General features: G+C 36.0%; 2 protein-coding genes across 2 annotated transcripts; one reads left to right on the forward strand and one right to left on the reverse strand.

Moving 5' to 3' along the window:
* Positions 1 to 1,345: 1,345 nt before the first annotated feature.
* LOC109032991 (NADH dehydrogenase [ubiquinone] 1 alpha subcomplex assembly factor 4) lies at positions 1,346 to 5,937 on the forward strand. Its single transcript, XM_019045371.2, has 4 exons — positions 1,346 to 1,715; positions 2,890 to 2,981; positions 4,618 to 4,828; positions 5,556 to 5,937. Exons 1-4 carry the CDS (start codon positions 1,571 to 1,573, stop codon positions 5,747 to 5,749), a joined length of 642 nt encoding a protein of 213 aa, XP_018900916.2. The 5' UTR covers positions 1,346 to 1,570; the 3' UTR covers positions 5,750 to 5,937.
* A 567-nt stretch (positions 5,938 to 6,504) lies between these two features.
* On the reverse strand, positions 6,505 to 21,849 carry LOC109032990 (uncharacterized). Its single transcript, XM_019045370.2, has 6 exons — positions 20,766 to 21,849; positions 20,117 to 20,318; positions 19,255 to 19,360; positions 17,283 to 17,402; positions 15,362 to 16,555; positions 6,505 to 14,668 (listed from the first exon to the last, which is right to left on the reverse strand). The coding sequence occupies exons 1-6, from the start codon at positions 21,267 to 21,269 to the stop codon at positions 14,437 to 14,439; spliced, it is 2,358 nt and encodes a 785-aa protein (XP_018900915.2). The 5' UTR covers positions 21,270 to 21,849; the 3' UTR covers positions 6,505 to 14,436.
* Between the last annotated feature and the right edge of the window lie 86 nt (positions 21,850 to 21,935).

Below are 21,935 nucleotides of genomic sequence, written 5' to 3' on the forward strand. Positions count from 1 at the left end.
GAAGAACGTGCTTTACGCTGTATCGCGTGCAAAGACAAGACCATTTAATAATTCTGATCAAAATAGTTCAACTGGATCGAATCGTATTTCCGACCAGAAGGCACCGGCCGTAAAGCCGACCAGCGCAATCATTTGAAGCACATCACCGTGTTTTGATGACGGTTAATTGATTATTTTGAAAAGGGTTTCTCTAAGGTGGTGTGGAAAGAGTTCCATTGATCAACCAGCTACGAATAGCGGTTAACGGGTTAGCTGTGAGTCGTGAGATTGTTTTGTTCTGTGACATATTACTTTACTTGAAGCAAATTAATACGGCGGAGAAAATGCTTATTCTAGTCTCATCAGCAGAATTTCCATTGGTTCTTATTGCTTTGATACAAAAAAAAGAGTAGGAAGCACTTTCAGATTTGGTTGAAAGAGTAATATCTTGCGAAAACGTGATTTGTCTACAGAAAACTTCTGAATATTTTCCTTGGAAATCTTCAGAGAGCTGTACCTAGTTGCATTTGAATGAAATATACCTGAAAATTTCAAGGAAAAATGATTAGGTACAACTAATATCTTGGTTGATAGGATCATAATTTTCAGGAATTAAAAATTTACTTACGTAATTAGCCGAGAGAGGGGGGAGGGATGAGTAGAGTCCCTTTATACCCAGAGTTAAGACAATTCGATTATCAGCTGACTGGCAGCCGTCCTTGGCTGGCCATGGAGGCCGAAACGAGTGCACCCAAACGAACGATATTGAGGGATAAGGATCAGGAATCCTGCGATGTCTGTCAAACAAAAACAACAACATCAACAAATTGGATCAATTAAAAAGAAAATGAGATTGGTTTGTGAATAATTTCTTAATCTATTTTCATTTTGAACCGATGAAAATAACAATTTACTCTTGATGGACCACAATTAGGCAATATTTTCATTATTCTTGTTCACATTCGAGGTACCGCCATCTTGGTGCACTCGTTTCGGCCTCCATGAGCGAGAACCAATCAGAATTGGATTTTTTTTTAGGCCACTTTCAGCCCAACCAAAAGTGAGTTGTCTTAACTCTGGGTATAAAGGGACTCTAGGGATGAGATCTAGATCCCAATGGCAACATTGGCTCCTTGACATACCTGCCTTTCATACCCAGCCTTTCATACCTTGACAGGTAAATATAATGCTTGACAGGTAATGCATGCAAATATTCTGGCGCACTTTTTTCTTTAAGAGGGATAAAAGTTCACTATTCATGTCATCATAACGCCGCCGCACCTTTGATAGTTTAAACTTCCCGCGTATTCGGCATTCGTTATATTTGCCAAAAGCGGCAACTAAGCATCTACCGTTGTTTATAAATATTTCGATTGAAGAGGAAGAGGTTAGGTTACCTAACCATGCTTGCAATTGCAATTGCAATTCGTGTTAGATACATAGTTCAAAGTGATTATTTAGACTAATTATGCCTGTCTGCCCTTGTTCTTAGTTAGTTTATTATTATAGTAATGAAGAGGGAAACTTGTGTCTGATAGCATCACATTTTACCTTCGGTGCAACTGTTCTTCATGATCAACGAAACCTCAGGATGGGTGGACTTTTATCAAACGCCATGCGAGTACTGAAAACATATAACATTGAGCAAAGAGCTATGAACGCTCTGTCTGAAAATCGTAAAGTAGTACCTCCTAAACATCCTACTACTGCACCAATAATTGAACAAATGAAAATAGGTAAGCATGTACTGATTTTGTGAATTTATGAGACTCGCAGTCTGTGCAATTATTATGAGCAAAATTTTTTCTTTTCATCCTACTATCGTCCCTAATCATGTCACTAAGGGAGAGTCGAAGTGGCAGCTTCCATGTGTTAAATTCATTTCCTACTAAGAGATACCAATAGTGTATGCAAGTGATGCTTGCATTAGGCCGCTGCATAGCATTGTGACTAATGATAATCCCTGGTCTAAGGGCTTTCTTAACTTAGATTTTGTTGGGTAAAGGTTTTTTCTAGATCAAGAAAAGTTTCAAGGAAAAGGATTCTAGAGATCAAGAAAAAGTATTGTTGTGGGAACATGTAATAATGCTGGGTTGCACATAAGAAGAAGGGCAATTGACTCGCGGGGTGCTAAGAAACCATTCCTTAGGTGCGGTGCCTCCAAATCTCTACTAACGCTTCATCTGTTATGATTAAAGCAAATTTATGTAATTTGTTTTGACTTTTACTGATTATTCTTTATAATATCACAATGCTGAAGTCGTATTTCAGGAAATTCACTTAATAGTTTCCTTTCGTAAGGATAAATCAGCAGTGAAGATTCTGAAGCCCCATAGCCAACTAATGCCCTTTCTGCACCCAACGCCTCAATTACAGCAATCCAAGCCTAACAAATGCACTGCATGAGCAGCGCATGGACTGCTGCACTGAATCAAAATTAAATCTTCTGCCATTTTGATAAAAACATAGAATTGCTCCAACCTCTGTGCAGGAGGAAACTAAAATTATTTCGACATCTGGTTGTACAAGGTGTACTTTGGCTCTAAAAATCGTTAATGACCCTCTCTGGTAAATGCAAATTTTTAGGTAAAGAGCCAAAAGTCAGTTTATCAACTCCACCCTGGAACATAGAAATTTTTCCCCTGTTTCTACGCCTTTGTCATTATTTTTGGTTTCCTCAACTGGAACTCTTTTCTTTAGGTCTAGAACTAGAACTTAGAACCTACCTGAAATATTCTGACCTTACCAATGACTGAGCCTTGGCAACATTGGTGGCTTTCACACTTGGTTATATTGCTCGTTATGACAGCCAGCTGAGTCAGCGTTTCAAAAAAGCTGTTCAACAAATTTGATAATCTGTTTACTTCCACTCCCGTATGGATCTCCTCATCATATATCTCCTTGTTTCAGACTATGCAGAGAAAATGGAAGAACTACAAAAAAAAAATGAAGACTTAGACAAAAACCTGAAGAGCGTGTACGTCAAGTCTGTACCTGGCTCTGTAAGTATTAGTACTTTGGCAATCTTTTAAGAATACCAGTAATTTTGGGGTCGGTAACTCACTAAATTTCCTGGCAATCCCTTTATTTATGACAGAGCTGCCTCCTTAATTTAAACTTTTCACTCAACAAGAAGTGATGTTTCCTATCCAAAGGTTTCTTAGGTTGCCAGTGGTGATTGGAACACCCTTAAATGAAGATGACGAAGAAAGCCCCTCTTAAGAAGTTAGTAATTACAGAGCAAATGCCTAGCTGCCATTTCATGTTTTTCTCCGACAGTAAATCCTACTTCAGTTTCTGCACCCTGCTGAATGATAAATTTTCTTTGAAAGCAGGAATATAGACAGAGGATAGGTAATCCCACCCAGACGCTCAATATTTGCCTTAAAAACTGTCGCTTACCAATAAATACTCACATTTCATTTAATAATAGCTCTTTTTGATATATTACCCAGCCAAGTTCCTGGATTCTCAGCCTTTCTACAAGCTAGTGTCATTACATTACTTATCCTGTGTAGGACACAATTTTTAATGAGAAAAAATTATCGTGTTTTTGGGATATTTCAATCTTTCTCACATGGGCATAATGCATAGTTTTTTGAAGGATCTGAAATCTGTTACCCTTTACATACATTTCCCAGGGCAAAATGAAATCTCAAAATCTTGTAGGCTACCTCTCTCCTTTTGCATCTCACTCTTTCAATACACTATGGTGCTCTCCAACACCCAAGTACTACGTGTACCTGTCCTGCAAAGGGTCACGTGCCAACTGACATCTTTGTGCTCTCTCATTGACGCCTCGTCACCATCCCCTCACAGGACCTTTACATTATCTTCTAAGAAGAACTCAATCTGAAACTTGTTTGGGCAACCTGTCCTCTGACACTCTATGCACATATCCATAACACACCAACCACCTGGACATTGTATGCACATTATTGCTTCCAATCTTCATTATCTGATAGATTCGTTTCATCCCTTCTTAAGATGCCAGTAGACCGGATCACCAAAAATCCATTTTGGTCCCCTTCAACGTATCTTGGGTTAACTTCATCAAATATCTAACTTTTCTACCGTAGCCAAGATACTGCTTACAGAGCCATCATAAATTCTCTGCTTATGTTTCTTTGATTAAATTTCCTTGTCCTAATGGACCCTAATAAGCATTGCAACACTATCCCTTTCCCCCTGAAATTATGCTGCAAACGCCTCATACCTTTTAGCTGCATTCCACAAATACTTTCTGCTCAAAGCTTGTAACTTTTATATTGTCTCTGAAGTAGAAAGAATGTTTGCAAAATTATTTCATTTAAAATGTTCCTGCGGTCTGGTAACCAGTCGTAACCTGGAAATTCAGGGAATTAATGTTGCCCTAAAGAAGTCATGGAATTTCAAGATCAGCGTATAGCAGAAGCCGGTCTTGTTAAAAAAGGGAAAAATCCAAGTGGAAGTTTGGTTTGATGATCTGAAATTCGAAAATTCTGGAGTCAGGGAGGTGCGAAAAAATTCTAGGAAAAGTCAGGGGATCAAAAAATGAAGATATCATGGAAACCCTGGATATTTTTTTTTAAAAAAAAATTTTCAGCAATGTTTTATCAGTCTTTATCACTGTGTTCTCTTTGAATTTCTCTTTTGTAGACAGACCTCCCAAGAAATATAGACATGTTGCCGAAGAGGACGCGATATGAAAGCCCTTTCGAGTATGGATATCAGGATCCGGAAACTGCCCCACCTGGAAGATATACTTTAACCCAGATCGTACAGATCTTAACAGAGTATCACGAAGACCGTGACGAAAATTCAGCAAAAAAATTAGCCATAAAATACAATATTGATGAGAAACACCTTAGTAAGTTTCACTCCCATCCTGTCATAACTCTTAATATATTTTTGTAAATTTTTATGCATTAATATTACTTTTAAAAAAATGCACACCGTAGCCATCTCGTCTAATGTTAGTCTGGTGTTTCAAGAGAAGCAACAAATCTTCCTCTTAATCTGAGTTACTCTTGGCAAAATCTATCTCCTCTCTCTCTTCTCAAGATCATACCTCACTCCGTAGTTAGTAAAGAAAATAATCCGGAGTCACCTCTTATCGGCTGATAAAGAAAAAAATACCAGTAGATTGCCAAGTTGCAAACATCAAGAACATACCTACGCTTACAATAACTCTGTTGATTTCTTAATAACAGATAACAATGGATCTCCCAGAGAACATATGTTTCGTTTATCACAAGTTGCGGGCATTTTTCCACATGATATCCTGATGCAGCTGCTAAGCCTACACCTGCTTTTCCTGTGCTAATACTGGTTTCTAAGAATCAAATGAAATTCTATCTTGTTCATTTTATAAGTAAAGCACCTCAGTGAGGTCTGCAACTTACTGTAACAGTTTCCATCTGCCATTCAAAAACACCACTTCACTTTTTGAAAGAAGTGATCTGAGAGAAATACTTTTGTTTCGAACATGAGTTTAGTTGCTGTGGGCCGAGAATGTGTATTCTTACTTTTAGCCTGTATATTGATTGATTTTTTTGTGTCATCTCTTAATAATGTGTAAATCTCCGCTGTTTCAGATAATATTATTGAATATTATAAATTATTCAAACTTGGGCGTAGACCAGATAAAGCAAGGACTTTGGTAGGTGTGCAATGGTCAAAGGAAAAAGAAATAGGAATCAGAAATATCAAAAGGATATCACGAAGCACCACTCCTGTAGGAACACATGATGTTAAAAAATTATCAGGCGGCGAAGAAAAAGAAACGTGATTTTACTAGTTTTATTTCATTGTAGTCTGTTTTTGTACATAGGAAACTTTCTTTGTTTTGTTTTTTGTGCTTTTCAACAATGTCACTTCTTTTTATGTTTTCTAATGCAATTAGAATGAAGGAATTAAGTTGTGCAGTGAATTGATACACCGCAGCATGTTTCGATAAAATAAAATCCTTTCTCTTTACATTTGTTTTTGATACCAATCACTACAAAGCATCAAGCCTCTAGTAGTCCAGTCTCTTTAACTCACCTTCCCCCTCCATCCTGAAGTACGCATCAGTATTATCTGGTATTCTGCCAATATGAGAATGTCCTATCATGAGGGTTATTTGGGCTGAGTTTAACGGACGCGTCAAGTTAGAATGAAGAAAAAGAGGTTGGAGGTTAATTCCTTCACAAGACTTAATGTTAAGGACAAAGTTTAACAACTACTTTAAATGTTCAAAATATTTTTTCTGGACTTGGAATTTTTGACAGTATATAATTGATAACTAGTTGAATGCAAAACCACTCGGAACTCATCTTTGCCTAAAGCAGCTTGATGCGATTCTTATAAACTCGGTCCATTTCCCCCTACAGCTTTCCTGATTTCACTGTGCAAGTTTTTTTCAGTTTATACCCTTATTTATATTAAATCTTACAAGGCGGTCTTGCAAGACATACACACAAAGAACACTCAGACAATCATTGGTTGACTGTAAACTGGCTTCATGATACCTTTTAGACAAGAGGGCAGTTAAAAGGAAAGAGGTTGTAGAAAAGTATAAAATTTTATTTCATAATTTCTCCAGGTTTCAAGGTAAAACATCACTGTAGATGAAAATTGGTAAGGCGCATTAGTAAGTTCTATAAGAGGATCCTTAAAATTACAGAAATCTACCAATATCATCAACTATTAATGTTTAGTGAATTTTTTTTTTAGTTAAAGTCATTTTCAGATGCCATGAGTAGCTAATGCAAAATTCTGAATGATCCAGCCTTGGCAAGAGGGAAATAGTTGAACCATTAGGTTCAAATGCACGTAAATGCATAAATTCGTATGAACTCCCTGTTCTTGGAAAATGTAGTCGAAGTTACTCTAGCTGTTCCAAAGTTTTAAAGCTCATTATAGTTAAATACTTAATTGCTAGGATATCAAATTGAATTTCGATGGATTTTTATTTGCCAAACTATCGATTTTCTTTTCTGTACCTCACAAAACTTAGATGAGAAACACAGAAAAATTGAATTGAACAAGTAGAAAGTCAGAATCTTGAAGAGCAAACAACATTGGACAGAAAGTGAGTTAATTCTATTTTGTTTCTGACTTGGAACTAGAACAACAACCAGACCAATACATGGACACATATTTAAGTAAAAAAGAACTAAAAATATTGTGACATGGGCTCTGTCATGCGTGTATTCTCATGTATCTCAGGGTCCATGTCACAATGGAGATAGTTTTGTTTGATTTGAATACATCTATTTGAGCCATGGTAATCATTAGACTACAATGCTAAATTTATGCAAACAAAAAACTTGTTTTAAAGGTACAACTAAGGCAATGATGAACTTGAAAACATTGAACACATTTCTGACAATTCTGGTTCAATTTTTCTTAGGGGTGAGAGCAAATCAAAGTAAAGAATACTTTACCTATCGTGTAAAAAAAAAAAAAAAAAAAATTAATGCTTTAAATACACAACACTGAGTATCAGAACTTCAAGGTACCATCAAATCATGATTTTCATGTTTGCCATTGGATTTATCTTGTTACGGTACATTACATTTTCTCATAAGTCCCTGAATTTTACGAACAGTGGGCATTTTTGGATTTAAACAAATTAAGGCACATTTGAATTTACTACATCTAGTTTTCTCTTGATGAAAAAGTCGAGAACATGATATCCTCAAGCCAAATGTGATGGACTTTGATAACGTCATGAAAATGTGTATTCAATCCCCCCCCCCCCCCCCCAAAGAAAAAAAGTCCTCCAGCAGGAATGAGGTTGAACTTCGATCCTAGCCTTCTTAATCCCGTTTTTTCTGTAACTTTGTGCACTACATTTGTGACTGCTCAACCCTGTTCTACTGTTCACTTCAATCTACTTTTTGCCTCTGAATGGTGTTTTCATCAGAGGTAACACATTTCCTTTCCAATATGACGAACTTGTAAACAAAAAGTTAATACAAGTAGTTGACAAATTGAAATCCATCACCAAATAGACTGATGTTAAAGCTTTTATTGCTAAAGATACTCATTTTTATGGCACTACCCCTTCATTGGGGGCAGAGTATGACATGTGTTGCTTTTTATTAAAGGTTTCAGTCTCCAAAAAGGCGACTTTGTTTATGTGCACAAAAATATACAATGTCTGAGAACTTACTTCTGATTACAGAAGGAAATTCGTGTACTAAATCTAGGCCAAGGAAAGTTTCTTGGCATGAAAAACAAGAACTGTACATGGAGTCTGAAAATCATGAAACACGACTAGATTAGTGAATTCGTTAATTTGCCATTAAATACAGTTTACCTGGAATAAACATTAGAAAAAAATTAAATAAACATAAAAAACCTACTAAACAATAAAATGGACATTAAAATTAGTTCATAGATCAAAGCAAGTTGTTAATTTCTCTGAGAGGGATACTGAAGGTACAAAAAATCCCCGTAGTACTTAGTAGTATTTAAAAGGCAACTTTTAGGTGCTAGAAAATACTTCTATGGCAACAGAGCTTTTGATATTTTTCAAAACACCAAGATGAACTGATACTTTACCCGCAGATTAAAGAATTGCATTAAATTTAACAATGAGAACTGCTGATCAAAACTTGAAACAGAATTTTACTTTGTTACGTACATCTATTCAACTTTCATCACTTTGTAGGACTATTGAAAAACTGACTTCACTTCATATCTTACTTAAAAAACGCAATACTGCAAGTCAATAAATGAAATTTTTTCTCCCTCAAACTTGCCGCCAAAAAGGGACGGAGTGAAATATTTAAGCTCGTGGAAATTTAGGGAATTTTTCGTAGGCAATGCAAGACAGAAAGTGTCTGCAAGTTTTAAAAAAACTGTTTGACTTCCTTGTTTGACTCAATACCAACTTGCATAAAAATGAAAAATTGTTCCTGCTAATTTTAAAACTGACCTTAAAATAAACAGATTTTCTTGGTGAAAGCAAACGAATTTCGTTCCGATGGTCTTAATATTCAAAAGATGGAAGAGGTTCAGTTTTGCAGATGAAATACAGTTAATCAGTAGTCAAGGTTTATCAGCCCTTGACGCCCAAAGGGTAGAAATTCAAATCTTGATGAGCGCCACAAGATGTTGCTAATGTTACAACTGTCTCTTTTTCTTGATGCATATCTATTGGCTTCAGAATTACACATCCTGTCTGAATAACAAGACAAAGTTTTCCTGAAACTTCTACCATGAAAAATCCATGAACCATACGTATTTTCGTTCTTTTCCAGTGAGAAACATCATTCAAAATCTGAGCAACACCTAATAACACTTACCAGGTTTTGAATTTCTATTCTTCATCTGTGAGTAGATTTTAGGCACATTTTTGGGCTAGGATATTGAAAACTTATTTTAATGCATGGTTCACTATCGGTGAAGTTTTCAAGCATCTGAAAATACCTTGAAAACCTAGCAGATTTCCTGAAACACTGTTATCTTAATGTGTTCTATTACATAGCAGACTATGATATTAAAGCCTACTAATTCATTTAATTCTGCTCAAAACTTCCGTATGTTTCCAAAATTTTATCCTACCCATGAAATCAATATTTACAATTAGTAATATTAATTGAAAAATTGTGCAACAGATCTGATCCAATTGTGAGAAAGAGCTTTTAATGTAGGTTTGGATACTTAAGCAGAAGTACAGGTAAAAATAAGGGGATTTAGCAGGGATATTAAAGAAATTCGCTCCTGAGTTAAGAAAAAAGGGTTCCAGCTAGAAGTTGCTTTAAGTCTCATTTCTTCTATGGGTCAGCTGCCTAGTCAAAGAATCAAATTTTAATGGTTTAGGCTTATAGTTTTGCAAAAATTAATAAGATCTATTGGAACGCTAAAGGACCCTACACCCTCATCATGAATACGTGTGTCCGGTTTAATTTCCAATTTTTTAATTGCAGTAAATTCGTCTATGGATGCTTATTAAAAGTAATCATTGCGCTAACTTTCTACGAGCCACCATTTTTGCTCAATCCACGATTAAAGTTTCCATAATTTCCAGGATGGGTCAGCTGAAATCAATACGCAGTGCGCGTCTGTCTGGTAAGGACTATAGAAGGGGAGAGAAAAGGAAACTGATCTGGATGGTGGAAAGAAAAGGCGTGGGGAATCCGAGACAAGACTGTCACTTGACTGCTGATTGGTTTTCCTATTTACATTACTTGCACACTTCTGAACTGTACTCGATGTGCAGAAATCAGGGATATCTTTGACTGTTTATTGCTGCACTACCTTAATTTACGCAAGGAATTATGGAAACTTCCACTGCAGATTATGCAAAAACGGTGGATCGTAGAGAGTTAGCACAAAGGTGACTTTTGATCAGCAACCGTAAGTGAGTTTACTCCAATAACAAAACTGGAAATCATACAGCGCATACATTCCCATAAGGTGTGTACGGAGCCTTTTTAACGTCCAATATTAACGAATATTTCACCCATTAAAGAAGACGGCATTCGGCACATCCACTGCAGAAAGGCGTACTGTAGTTTCTTCCACCTGGATTTCATATGCATCTTACGTCAAGCAACCAATGCAAATGTGGGTATCAATGATTTATGAAACCAAGGCAGAGGAGATTATAATAAATACCTACTACCCTGATGGATGTCATGCAATCTGTTAATACTGGATAACTTGGTGTTTCAATAGATTGTATTCTTTTTTGCTAATCTGTAATCTTAAACCATCAAAACCCATAGGTGTGACCACCTCAACTGACCTAGTGTAACTTTCTACTTAAAAGGTAATAAAATTATGTTTTTCTAGGTGAATATGGTACAAAAGATACAAGCAGAGGACTGGTGTGTGGGTACCCCTCCTCGGTTTAATTTGGTTGGGAGCAACTAATGTACAAGCTACTGCTAAACTCCTTAGGACTAGATTACAAAATCAAGGTAACGCTGTGATGCTCACAACAGGTAAACAATTTTCGGAAAAGAATCACAAAATTAGCTTTGAATACTGTTTTAAAAATAACTCTAATATTAGTACAGAAATTTGACAAGAATAACAATGAAACAATTTAATTGCACTTATAAAACGAAGACTCATTGACTATTATGAAGAGTAAATATTTTATTTCGACAAATTACCTTGGCTCTACGTTTTTTTTGTTCGTATTATCTACTAATATAAATTTTTTTTTGAAATGCGAAATCGGTCAAACCACAAAACTTGACAATTGATGTTTGCCGTAAGCACACAGTCTTCGGGTGGAAAAAGGCTCCGGGTTTAAAAAACAAGTAGTAAAATAAAAAATGCGATACTAAATTTCAAAACCATCTTAAAGTTTACTGTGCGTGATAAGTCTTCAAATTTCTTACAATAATACTAATATTGCAAATATTGAATTTGTAACGTAGTGAGTTAGGTAATAAAACACCATTATCTTTCGAAAGAGAAGTGGACTTTCAGTACAAAACTTAACACAAATCACATAAATGGCTTAAATGCATGGCTTCAATTCATACATACATACATACATAATAGCTGCCAGCTCCAATTCGATTGCACTAATTCATAATTCGAGTCTTATAGACAAGAATAGGACAAATATAATTCCCTTATATTAGGGGGGGGGGGGGGGGGGTTACCATTACAGGAATCTTAGAATACTATGAGTCAAATTGTTGTTAAGTATTTCAATGTGCTCTCAGAATTCAGGCCACTTTTACAAAAAGTTAGTGTTAAGTGTTTTATGAGGTATATTTTGTTGTTTTACTTTTTGAAACTAAATCATGCATGTTGCTGTCATGTAAGTTCTTAAAATACATATTGTCATCACTTCAATCAAAATCACAAAAGTACAATCCAGGGCAAACCTGTGACATTGACAAAAATACAGACTCAAATTTTCACGGCTGTAATATGTAGTGGATTTACAAGAATTTAATTGCGGCACTTTTTGAGTGTGATGGTATACTAGCAAACTTGGTAGGAGCTTAAATTTGTGCGGAGGCAAGAGCGATTAAAAGGAAAAATTAAAAATACATAATTTGTTTCTCTGCACTGAAAGAATGAATGATTTGCTCTCTTTCCTGTCATTCAAAACTTCACAAAAATTGCAAGAATTCTTTGTAGTCTAATGTCATGATGTTTGGTTTGCAACTGGATGAAACACTCAGTAACCGAAAGGTGCTCCTAAGAGAGGAATAATACTTGACTAGGTAGACTGCTTAATTTTATCAGGTAAATCTCTACCTGACAAAAAAAAATCAGGACGTATAAAATTTAGCTAATATATTAGTTTTAATCTTGGTCTTTGATAAGCAAATAATGGATCAATTAGGTTCAGCTGACATCTCTCGAAAAACCTTCGGTATGATTTGGAGATTATTCTGTAATGAGCAGCTCAAGATAATTTTTATTACAGTCAGAGGAAACATTTAATGCTGAAAATTCCGAGTAGAACTAGTACTTTCGTAAAAATAGAAATAAAAGTAGGATCATACACATCATCAGTATTGTTAATTGCTCTGACTGGTAGATGAAAACTACTTGCATTGGATGAAAAGAGAGCAAGAGACAAAAAATGGCACAGAATTCAAACATCTGCAACACCTTTGAGGATGTTCCTGAATAAAAAATTGCATCGCACACATGTGTAAGAATCAAAACAAACGCATCAGAAAATCAGATCTGAAATTCAGAAATTCATAAGCTAAAATAACAGAGTCAATGAAAACCAAGCTCAGCAAACAATCATAAAAAGACAGAGGGAAGAAACATTCTGCAAAAAATTGATTTATCAAACCAGACGATTTGCAAAAAAAAATTAAAAAGAGGCATGGTTTACAAGAATTATTGTAATTTTCTGAGATGAAGGCGCAGAAGATTTTTCATAAGATTATGAAACAGCAAACCATCCTTTGCGAGAGAAATTTGGACTCTGATTTATTCCCTGAGGGAGTTCCAACTCCCTAACAAGTTATGGGAGGACCGAGCACTGTGGCGATTAGGCGTCGCAGAGCGCCAGAGAGCGCTGTGAAAGCGACTCTTTTGTACGTATTTATTTCCTTCCTGTTTAGGATGAATGTTCAGCAATACGTAACTTCCTCCTTTCTCTCCTCTTCGAGCTCACATGGATGTGCTCTTCGAACAAATGCTATTTGTTTTCATTTTCCCATCCATTTTACAAATGACAATACTTCAAGGAAGCGTCTGATGGTATGGTTCTGTATTAAATCATTCTTTTATTTTTTTGTTTTTTAGAGAGGGAATGATGAATGATTTGCTAAATAGGGGTAAGAAGACCCACAAAATGAATCCCAGTTGAATCTAAAAAATGGACAATCCGCAAAGTCGACCAGCTTAAAAGAATTTCCACCACAATAATATTACAGAGAACTAAGAAAAAAAATATTTTCCTAAAATGTAACTAAAAATGCAAGCATAGCTTTCAGGCATTGATATATTTTACTGAGCCTGGTGTTCAAGTCCTTGCTACAATGGACACTGATGAAAATAATAATGAGTTACAAACATCAAAAAATCAATTTCTAACAAGTGAATGAAGAAACATGTTTACAAAAATAGAGTATTTTACAAAACTGATTGTTCATTTTCATTGCATAGAATACAAAAATTCTCGACTTTGCAAGGACAAAATGAGGTGAGCAAGATAGAAAAAACATTAAAAGAAAGTGAGAGGTGGCCAATAAGATACTGTAGACCATCCCATCATGCTTATTACTTACAAAGGCCATAAAATGTACTTAATGTATACAAATTCAGCGGACTAAGGCCATAAATGAGGATTGCAAAAAGGCACCTCAATTAACAAATCCTTTCATTATTTTTTCTCACTATTTCTTGCTTTCACAACTTGCTTTTCCTTTGAGAGAAAAACTCTCTACCAGGAATAGTAGTATGAAGTTACACTTTTCCAGAGACGCTACTAAGAGTTCTAGGCAGAAATTTACTTTCCTGGAAAACTTTGATTCTACCCAAAATTTTCCATCTTCTTTTCCACGATTCTTTTCCCAACATCATAAAAAGGCTTACACATTGAGACAAAATTTACACCCAGATATAAAGAACCTGATAAAAACATGAATAAGTACACTACGAGTATTACAGAATACAGAAGGGAAAAGGAAATCTTAGTACCTACAAGTAAAGAGTATTAGCTTTGAGTTTTTTTGGGATAAAATTATAAAAGGAATGGACAATAAAATATTTACACCAGGAAGTCAGGAAAAGGTAAAAAAATTCAATGAACAGACAAAAGAATAAAAATAAAGATGAAATTATGGTTGTTGATACACAAAGATGAGGTTTGTTTGATAAGAACAAAAATATAACTTCAATAAATAATGGAACTAGATGAATTTCGACATTTGATTTGGTAAGTCTTTGTAAGAATGGTAACGCAGTTATGAAACAGCAAAATTATTTGGTCAGTTAAATAAATTAAAGTTAGATGCTAGGAGAGGAGAGAAATAAAATGAAAATTTAGGACAGTGCTAACCTTCTTACTCCACATTCACAACAGAATTTTGCAACGGAAACTGGATACTTAGCACCGCATTCATGGCAAAACGTTGACAGGCGACGCTCTGTACGACAGGCATGAGCAACAGAGGATTCTGACCCACTAGAGCTTAAGCTGCTAGGGCTTTTTATTTCAGCTAAATCTACTTGATGTGTTGCTAGAGTTCTGGTCAACGGTGATTTTCTGCTCAAACTGACAAAATTCAAAAGGAGAATAAGTAATTAAACTATTACTAAGTCACAAGATCATTCGGTTATTGTTTAAAAAATCTAAATTTTTCCCTTTCATATTTAATGGCATTATTTGCATCATCTTTTGCTGTTTTCAAATATTTTTTTGCTCACACAACTCACACACAATTATTTTTTTGGTCTTGTAAGGAATTTAAGATTCGTTTTACAAAAACTTGAAGTGAGCTGCTCTTCTCCTCTATCAATATTTAGTATGATTTGAGAAGAATAAATTTTTAGGAAATAAAACGGGGAGTTGGTGAGGGAAAAAAATATAAATCGAAAAATTTTCTTTGCTGATTGAATAAAATGTTCAAACAACAGTGCAACAATGCTTCGTCCTTGAAAATAAATCTGAGAAAAATTTTTACCCTCAAAAGAGATTAGTTCTTCAGATGATCAGAATTTCTGTTGTTTTTTTTTTTTTTGTTTGTTTGTTTTTTTTTTTAATTTGAGCTCTTTACTTCCCTTTTTCCTTACCTCAATTTTCAATTCTCTCATTGTCTTACTTTTCTCCCAAAGAATTTTAAATTATTTGATGTTATCTCTAATTCTCTGTTGCAAATAGTGCATAAGAACAGTAAATTTTAAACCTCCACTAGAAGAGCTGGAATTTCAACAAAGCAAAAAACAAGCAAAAAAGTTGGAAACATACCTGCTATATGCTGAATCAGAGTTAGGCTTCCTTCCTTGCGAAGCAGATAAGGTCTGAGCTTCTTTTTTCTCTTTCCGTAGACCTTCCCCGCTAACAGCTGTCATGGAATTGGAGTCAGTTTTGGAGAGGGAAGAGTTCAAGGAGAGGGATGGATCTTGGCTGATGGGAGAAAAAAGATATAGGTTCTCTAATTCAGAAATGGATTCTATGAGTTCTAATTCTGCAGCGTCTGCACTATTTAGATTCAATTTGGGGTACAACTGATTGAAATTAGGTGTAGATTTATCTACTTTGGAGGGAATCTCACCACTTTTTGGACTGGTTAAGTTTTTATTTGCTTCTCTGTTACTATTCTTATTGTCACTTTTTGAATTTTTACTGTTGGGGTTAGGCGAGACCCCGAACAGCATCTGTTCCATATTGAGTAAAGTTCGAGCAATGTTCCTACCTTCTTTGTGCGTTTCAGAATTTTTCATTAACTTAGAATTCATTTCCTGTGCAAAAGAACTGTCATTAGATCCTCGCTTGTTTCTATTAAAATCTATATTGGAATCAATACTGACCGTAGAGCACAAACTAATACTGCTCATGTTGACATGCGGGTATTTTTCCACATTCCTTTCGCTTTTGTTCAAATTGGAAAAGTTTGCTACCTCATCAAGAGGCACATTCAGGGGAAGGTTAGGGGTGGATTTTGCAGTGGTTTCATTGATGTGAGGGGGAGAGGGAGAGTACTTGGCGAATGCCGATGTTGGTGAACAACCTATCGAAACTGGTGGTCGTTTCAAATCTGCCTCCATAGAATTCTTGATGACTAGATCTTTGATTGGTCCTATCAGTTCCTCATCCGACAGAGTATCAATAAAATTTTCTAATTTAAATTCATCGATTCCTGGATCGGTAGATTTATTTCTGGCTAAGCTTACAGCAGAAAGACTATTGTTCAGAGTATTTTTTTCATCAACAAAGTTTTTCACTTTGGGAATGTCAACTTTTGCTGAGATGTTGGGTATGATATTGTTCATGAGTTTGTCATTTAAAATTTCAGATTTTGATTCGCGCTTAATAGGAATGGGATTGATGAGAGGAGAGGGTAAATCTTTAAGGACAGGATATTCTTTATCGAAATCAAGATCCAAAAGCTCTTTCATTTGTTGCTGTGCTGAGGTGTATGGATCATAATTGGAGGCATCACTGAAATTTATCAAACAAAATGATCATTTGATATACCTTAGGATAAAACTCCGTCACATAAATTGGCAGTCGTTTACTTACTGTTTGAAAGCAACTACAATGCTTCCGTCCAATAGCTATCGAAGTCTGACCAACAGCGTCAACAAGGCTGCGTTGCCATTGTGCTCAGATACCTAAAACCTATACCATTCTCTGAGCGGATATTACTAAAATTATCTACTGGGCGTAACAATCAAAAGTGGACAACTGCCAACTTATCTGACATGAGTTCTAAAAGAATTTAAGTAGAGAATAATACAAAAATTCCACAGTTCTCACAAAGTTGATTTTAACATGAACAAGTTTCAGAACGTAGAAGTGTAAAGAATTCTATAAAACACAGAATATTTCGTAAAACCTTTTCATGGTCAGAAAGAGTGCCATAGGTAGGTAGGCATACAAATTTCTGAGAAAACCATAGTAAAGCCTTTCTAAGGTTCATTCACATCGTTTCTAAATTCTGTTGGTATATTTTGAGTATCTAAAAGTAGTTTGTGAAAGTTCTCTTCGAATCCTTCCAAAAAACCTTTGAAACTTTTTGCTCTAAAATTCCTGAGAATTCAAGGACCTTGTTTCTTAAAAAAAAGTAGTTCTGGAGTCAGCAGTTCAAGCAGATTGCAATTGATGCATTCCGTTCAGGACACAATATTCACCTAAATAATAATGATGTGGGGAAAAAAATGATTACCTCTTTGCAATTTGCAGGGTAGTGACAGTATTGTTTTGCTTTGGTAGACTTTTGGCAGGAGTTTTTGATACATTTGTTGATGGCAGATCCAACTTTTTCACTGACTGTGAACTGAGACGGCTGCAAAAATGCATAGAAATTTTTTTAACAACTGTTTTAACAACACACAAGAAGCATTTATATTACACTTGAAAATAGTAGAGGGTTTCTGACACTTGTATTCGGCTGAATTTGACCTTGATGATTATTTTAAAGGAGAATTCTTTTTCAAGAAGGATGCAAAGACTTTCAATGGAATCTCGTAACCATGAAGCTTTATTACTGGAAGCTTTAATTTAAAATCACTGTTGATATCGTCAACCAACAAAAATAAAAATGGAATTTCAGCCTCAGGAGGAACAACAGACAAAAATTTGACTCGCAACCTTCAACATGTCTCGTTAAAACAATGCTTATTATGATATTTTTTCCTGAAAATCAGTCATAAGTATGAGAGAGGGCACAGAAGTTAGGTGTTCCTAGGTGCTCAAGTTAGGTGTTCCTAGGTGCTCAAGTTAGGTGTTCCTAGGTGCTCAAGTTAGGTGTTCCTAGGTGCTCAAGTTAGGTGTTCCTAGGTGCTCAAGTTAGGTAACACCAGGCACTTAAATTAATACCCAAAATACAAAAAATTAATGAAGCCCAGATGTTGTTGCTTTCAAAATATTTACTGGGTTCGACTAAAATTTGAGGTGAAGAAACTACAAGAATACAAAATGCCGGTGGAATGATCTTGAGAGAGAATGCAACACCAGAAGATAGGATGTTTAAGTATATAGATAAATTAACAACAATGTTATATGTTAAATTTATCTGCATTTAAGAGAAAGGGGGGGGGGGTGCAAATTTACTTGTGTCTAATTTAGATGCAAACTGAATCATAGGGATCACTGGCACTGATGAACAGAAAGCAGCCTCCTTGACTACTTGGAAGGAATGTGAGGTCTAAAAATTCGGATACAAACCATATGCTCATTCAAGTGGTTTCTATTCAACTCACAGGAGTCATGGAGGAATAGCCAAGGCTATAATTAGCAGCGAAAAGGGGAAGTTCCAATCCATTTCTACATCATTTCAATTGGACTACATTTTGCAAGAAGGAACTACTATTTCTAACTCATTAATAAGAGAACCTCCCTGCATAGGAAAACTGGGCACATATGTCCTTCCTAAAAAAAACCAGTTATAGTAGTTCCTCACTGCAAAACGTTGTCAAATTATTTGATTTCATTAATAGGAACATATTTGCCACCAGATACACACTTCAGAAGTGAAGTCATATCCGACTACATAAAACCCTGTCTACATTTCGTCGTTCCTCTGACGTAAGGGCGTACCTCGATTTCCTCGTGAACCCTGTTTTACATATACATACGAGCAATCTATGGCTCATGCGGAAATCGAGATACGCTCTTACGTCAGAGGAGCGACAATTTATGAAAAACACCATCTCATGGGGTGACATTTGTTTTAAATGAAACTTATGCACTAACTTAGGGGAATTATCTGGAGACTTGGTTTAATGTGTAATGAGAGGGTTGTTATTCTATCTGTCCAGTAGGAGTATCTGATTTCTCTAATCTCGATGGTATGTTTTACAACTGAACTAATGGCTCTCACCATTTAATCTATCATGCAGCCACAATCAAATGATTAAAAAAGATAAGTGGCTTTTCTGATTCAGTTCTAAAGAAGAGTACCACAACATGTGTGTACAACAAAGAGTTAGATTGGCTAAGAGTCGTCTCCTATTTGCACACAGTCCTCTGCTATTACTTATCCCCCAAAAAACCAATGAGAGTCCTTGGTTTGTTTTTTTTTTTTTTTTTTCTTATTTAATTTTCAGTAACATTCAAAAGATCAATGTACTGCTTGATACACCAGTCAAAGAGGATAAGAGGAGTTGAGAAGGCTCGATATGAGGGATGAGACTTACGTCGAGGTAGATGATCTTTTAATTGGCGGCTGGACTGGTATATTAACTACAGGTCTGTTGTTTGTTAAACTGGGTTTCTCCGAGCTTTTGATTTTTACAACAGGAGCTGTAACATAAAAAGAAGTTTTGAGTCCACATCCATTGTTACTTCTTCTGAGAATGTCACATAGTCAAGAGAGGTAGCAAGTTCTAATTTACACTGAGGTTTCTGGGGTTTGATAAATCCAGCAAAGTACCAAAGGCAGCACTTCAAAGTTTGAAACCATGTGATGATGGCGTCTAAGCTATTATCAGTAATACGCTATGAGAGTATTTTTATTATTAATTTCGCTACCTGTACTTGCAGGAGCTATTACTATATTATTAATGGAACGTAATTACAATAGTGTGATAGATCTTTTTAGTCTTTTTATGATCCTTCGGGAGGAGGCAATCCTATCTTGTACCGGCATATAACAAGATACCATTAACTGCATTTACTAATAGGTACTTTATTTACCAGTGGCATGGCAAATCACGAATAAAAAAAAAGCAGAATTTTTTTGGCCGAATTTTTTTAAACAATTTTGTAAGAGAAATTTGCTACAAGTTAGTTACAAGATTTCAAGATCTCCATGTGAGAATTTCCCATTATATTCCAAAGCTGTCCTTAAATATGCTTAAACTCTCTGAATCTTGGGAAACAACTTAGATTCTTTTAAAGCTACCTGATCATTCTACATCAAGGTGCTGGCAAGGGAAAACATTTCTTATTTTCTCAAAGGTACCCCTATGATCAATTGCACAGCTTACATTAGTTAAACTCAGAGTAAAATTTTTCATCTAAATTTTCATAGAAATAGGAGAGAAAAGTATATCTTACATTGAGGCTTGGTAGTTGCCGACCCCTTGTTGTTCGCGGTGGCAGATGTTTCTTTATTCATTGCTACGATCGGTGAAGATTCCTTCTTGATCAATATGTCTGCTGACTCTGATTTCTTTTCCTGGGATTGCTTGTGCCTATGAGGAGAATATTTTTCTCTGGTACGAGCTCGGAGAGACTGCCGCAGCCTTGGAGCCTGATACTGCAATAAATATAGATTAATATATGAACAGTAGAAGTTATTGATGGTTCTCCGAAAGCGCAAAATCTATTCATAAGAAAGAGTGATGTAATCTGACAGGAGTTCCCCATTTAGGGTGACCCAGTCAGTTGCGTGAATCCAAAGACTCTACGGCCCTGCTTGATGTTAGACCACTGCACTAAGCAGACAACTTTAATTAGCGAGTAGACAAAAAACTGTATTTGTGCTAACAGCTCCTTTCTTCAAGAGGTGTAAATTTTCTGAGAGAGGGAAACTGGAGGCAAAAACAGAAGATCTCTCATCTAATAACTTGGATGAGCTGGGGTATTTCACACCAGAATTGACCAAATCAGACGTGGTTTTATCAGCCCTAATAGTCCACAGAATAAGAATGGGAAAATTAGTTGATGAATACTATGCTGAATAAATAAGATACAGTATTCTTACCTTTGTCCTCGCTTCCAAACGTTCTTTAGCAACAGAGCTGGCAGTTGACTTTGGGAGAATCCGAGTAATCTTGTCTTTACACCATTCGACATGCCTGTCAAAAGCCTTGATACCGAACGATCTCTCGCAATGAGGACATAGTTCTTGATCTGTCAGTCTACGCATCCGCCCCTTCAAGTTCTCGATATGCCCTCCTTCTGAAGGGATTTGTCTTGCAGCTTGAATCGTTTCCATCAGCTGCAAGTGCTTGTCCTTCCACGTTGTGTCAGCTTTTCTAATGGGAGATTTGTCAACTTTGACAGACTTTGACAGCATTGGTAGAAATTCTGCAAGTTCCGTTCCTTGTAATCGTTGCTTGGATGAATCAAATTTCTTCCTCTTCCTCATAAGAGTTTTTTCACAGACTTTTGAATGCTTCGCCAAACTCTCAGGTTTGAAAGTGCGATTGCAGATTGTGCATGGCAACAATATGGGAGGAGTAGAACTTTCATTAATTGTTGACATTGTATGGATCCAGAAGAGACAGAAGGTCAGCAAAAGAATCTACCTGAGTAATCACAGTCACAGATTAAGTGAGGCACAATGGACTGATTTGGGACTGATAAGACTTGATCAAGTGAATTATTACACTGCTTGATCTGTTGATCACACCAAAGAAAAGTTAGAGGTCCAAACGAGCATTAGAAAACTAGTTATGAAAAGGCACAAAATAACAGAGATTTAATTAAACAAAACAGGTAGCCACGATTAGCAGGAAAAGTGGGAACATTATCACGAATAGCAAACCAGTATAATAACCCATTCTCACCCACGAGTTTCTCTGTACACCTGTCTCGGAATGCAAAATTCTGCTGATAACTCAACCCAATTGACAGGGACAAGCTTCATGATAACACAGATACGCGATGAAATTGGCTATTTGAATAAGAGAAAAGAAAAGTTATGTACGTTTATTGCACTCACGATCCGCTTTCACAGAGCAATATGCTGTACGGGCAAGGCACACAGTCTCCATTTTCAGACAGTCGATTTCAGTTCTTGTTTGCTCTATCTCTTTTCTTCACGATTGCGTTCAATCTTTTTTTCTCTTTTCAACGAGTCGAGCTTGAGCTCTCGTTAAGTTCATCCTACAGTTGCCGAACTGTGCAAATAAAGTAGTCATTAAACTTT

The sequence above is a fragment of the Bemisia tabaci genome, chromosome 7, assembly GCF_918797505.1.
Source record: "Bemisia tabaci chromosome 7, PGI_BMITA_v3".
In the NCBI taxonomy this organism is placed as follows: Eukaryota; Metazoa; Arthropoda; class Insecta; order Hemiptera; family Aleyrodidae; genus Bemisia; species Bemisia tabaci.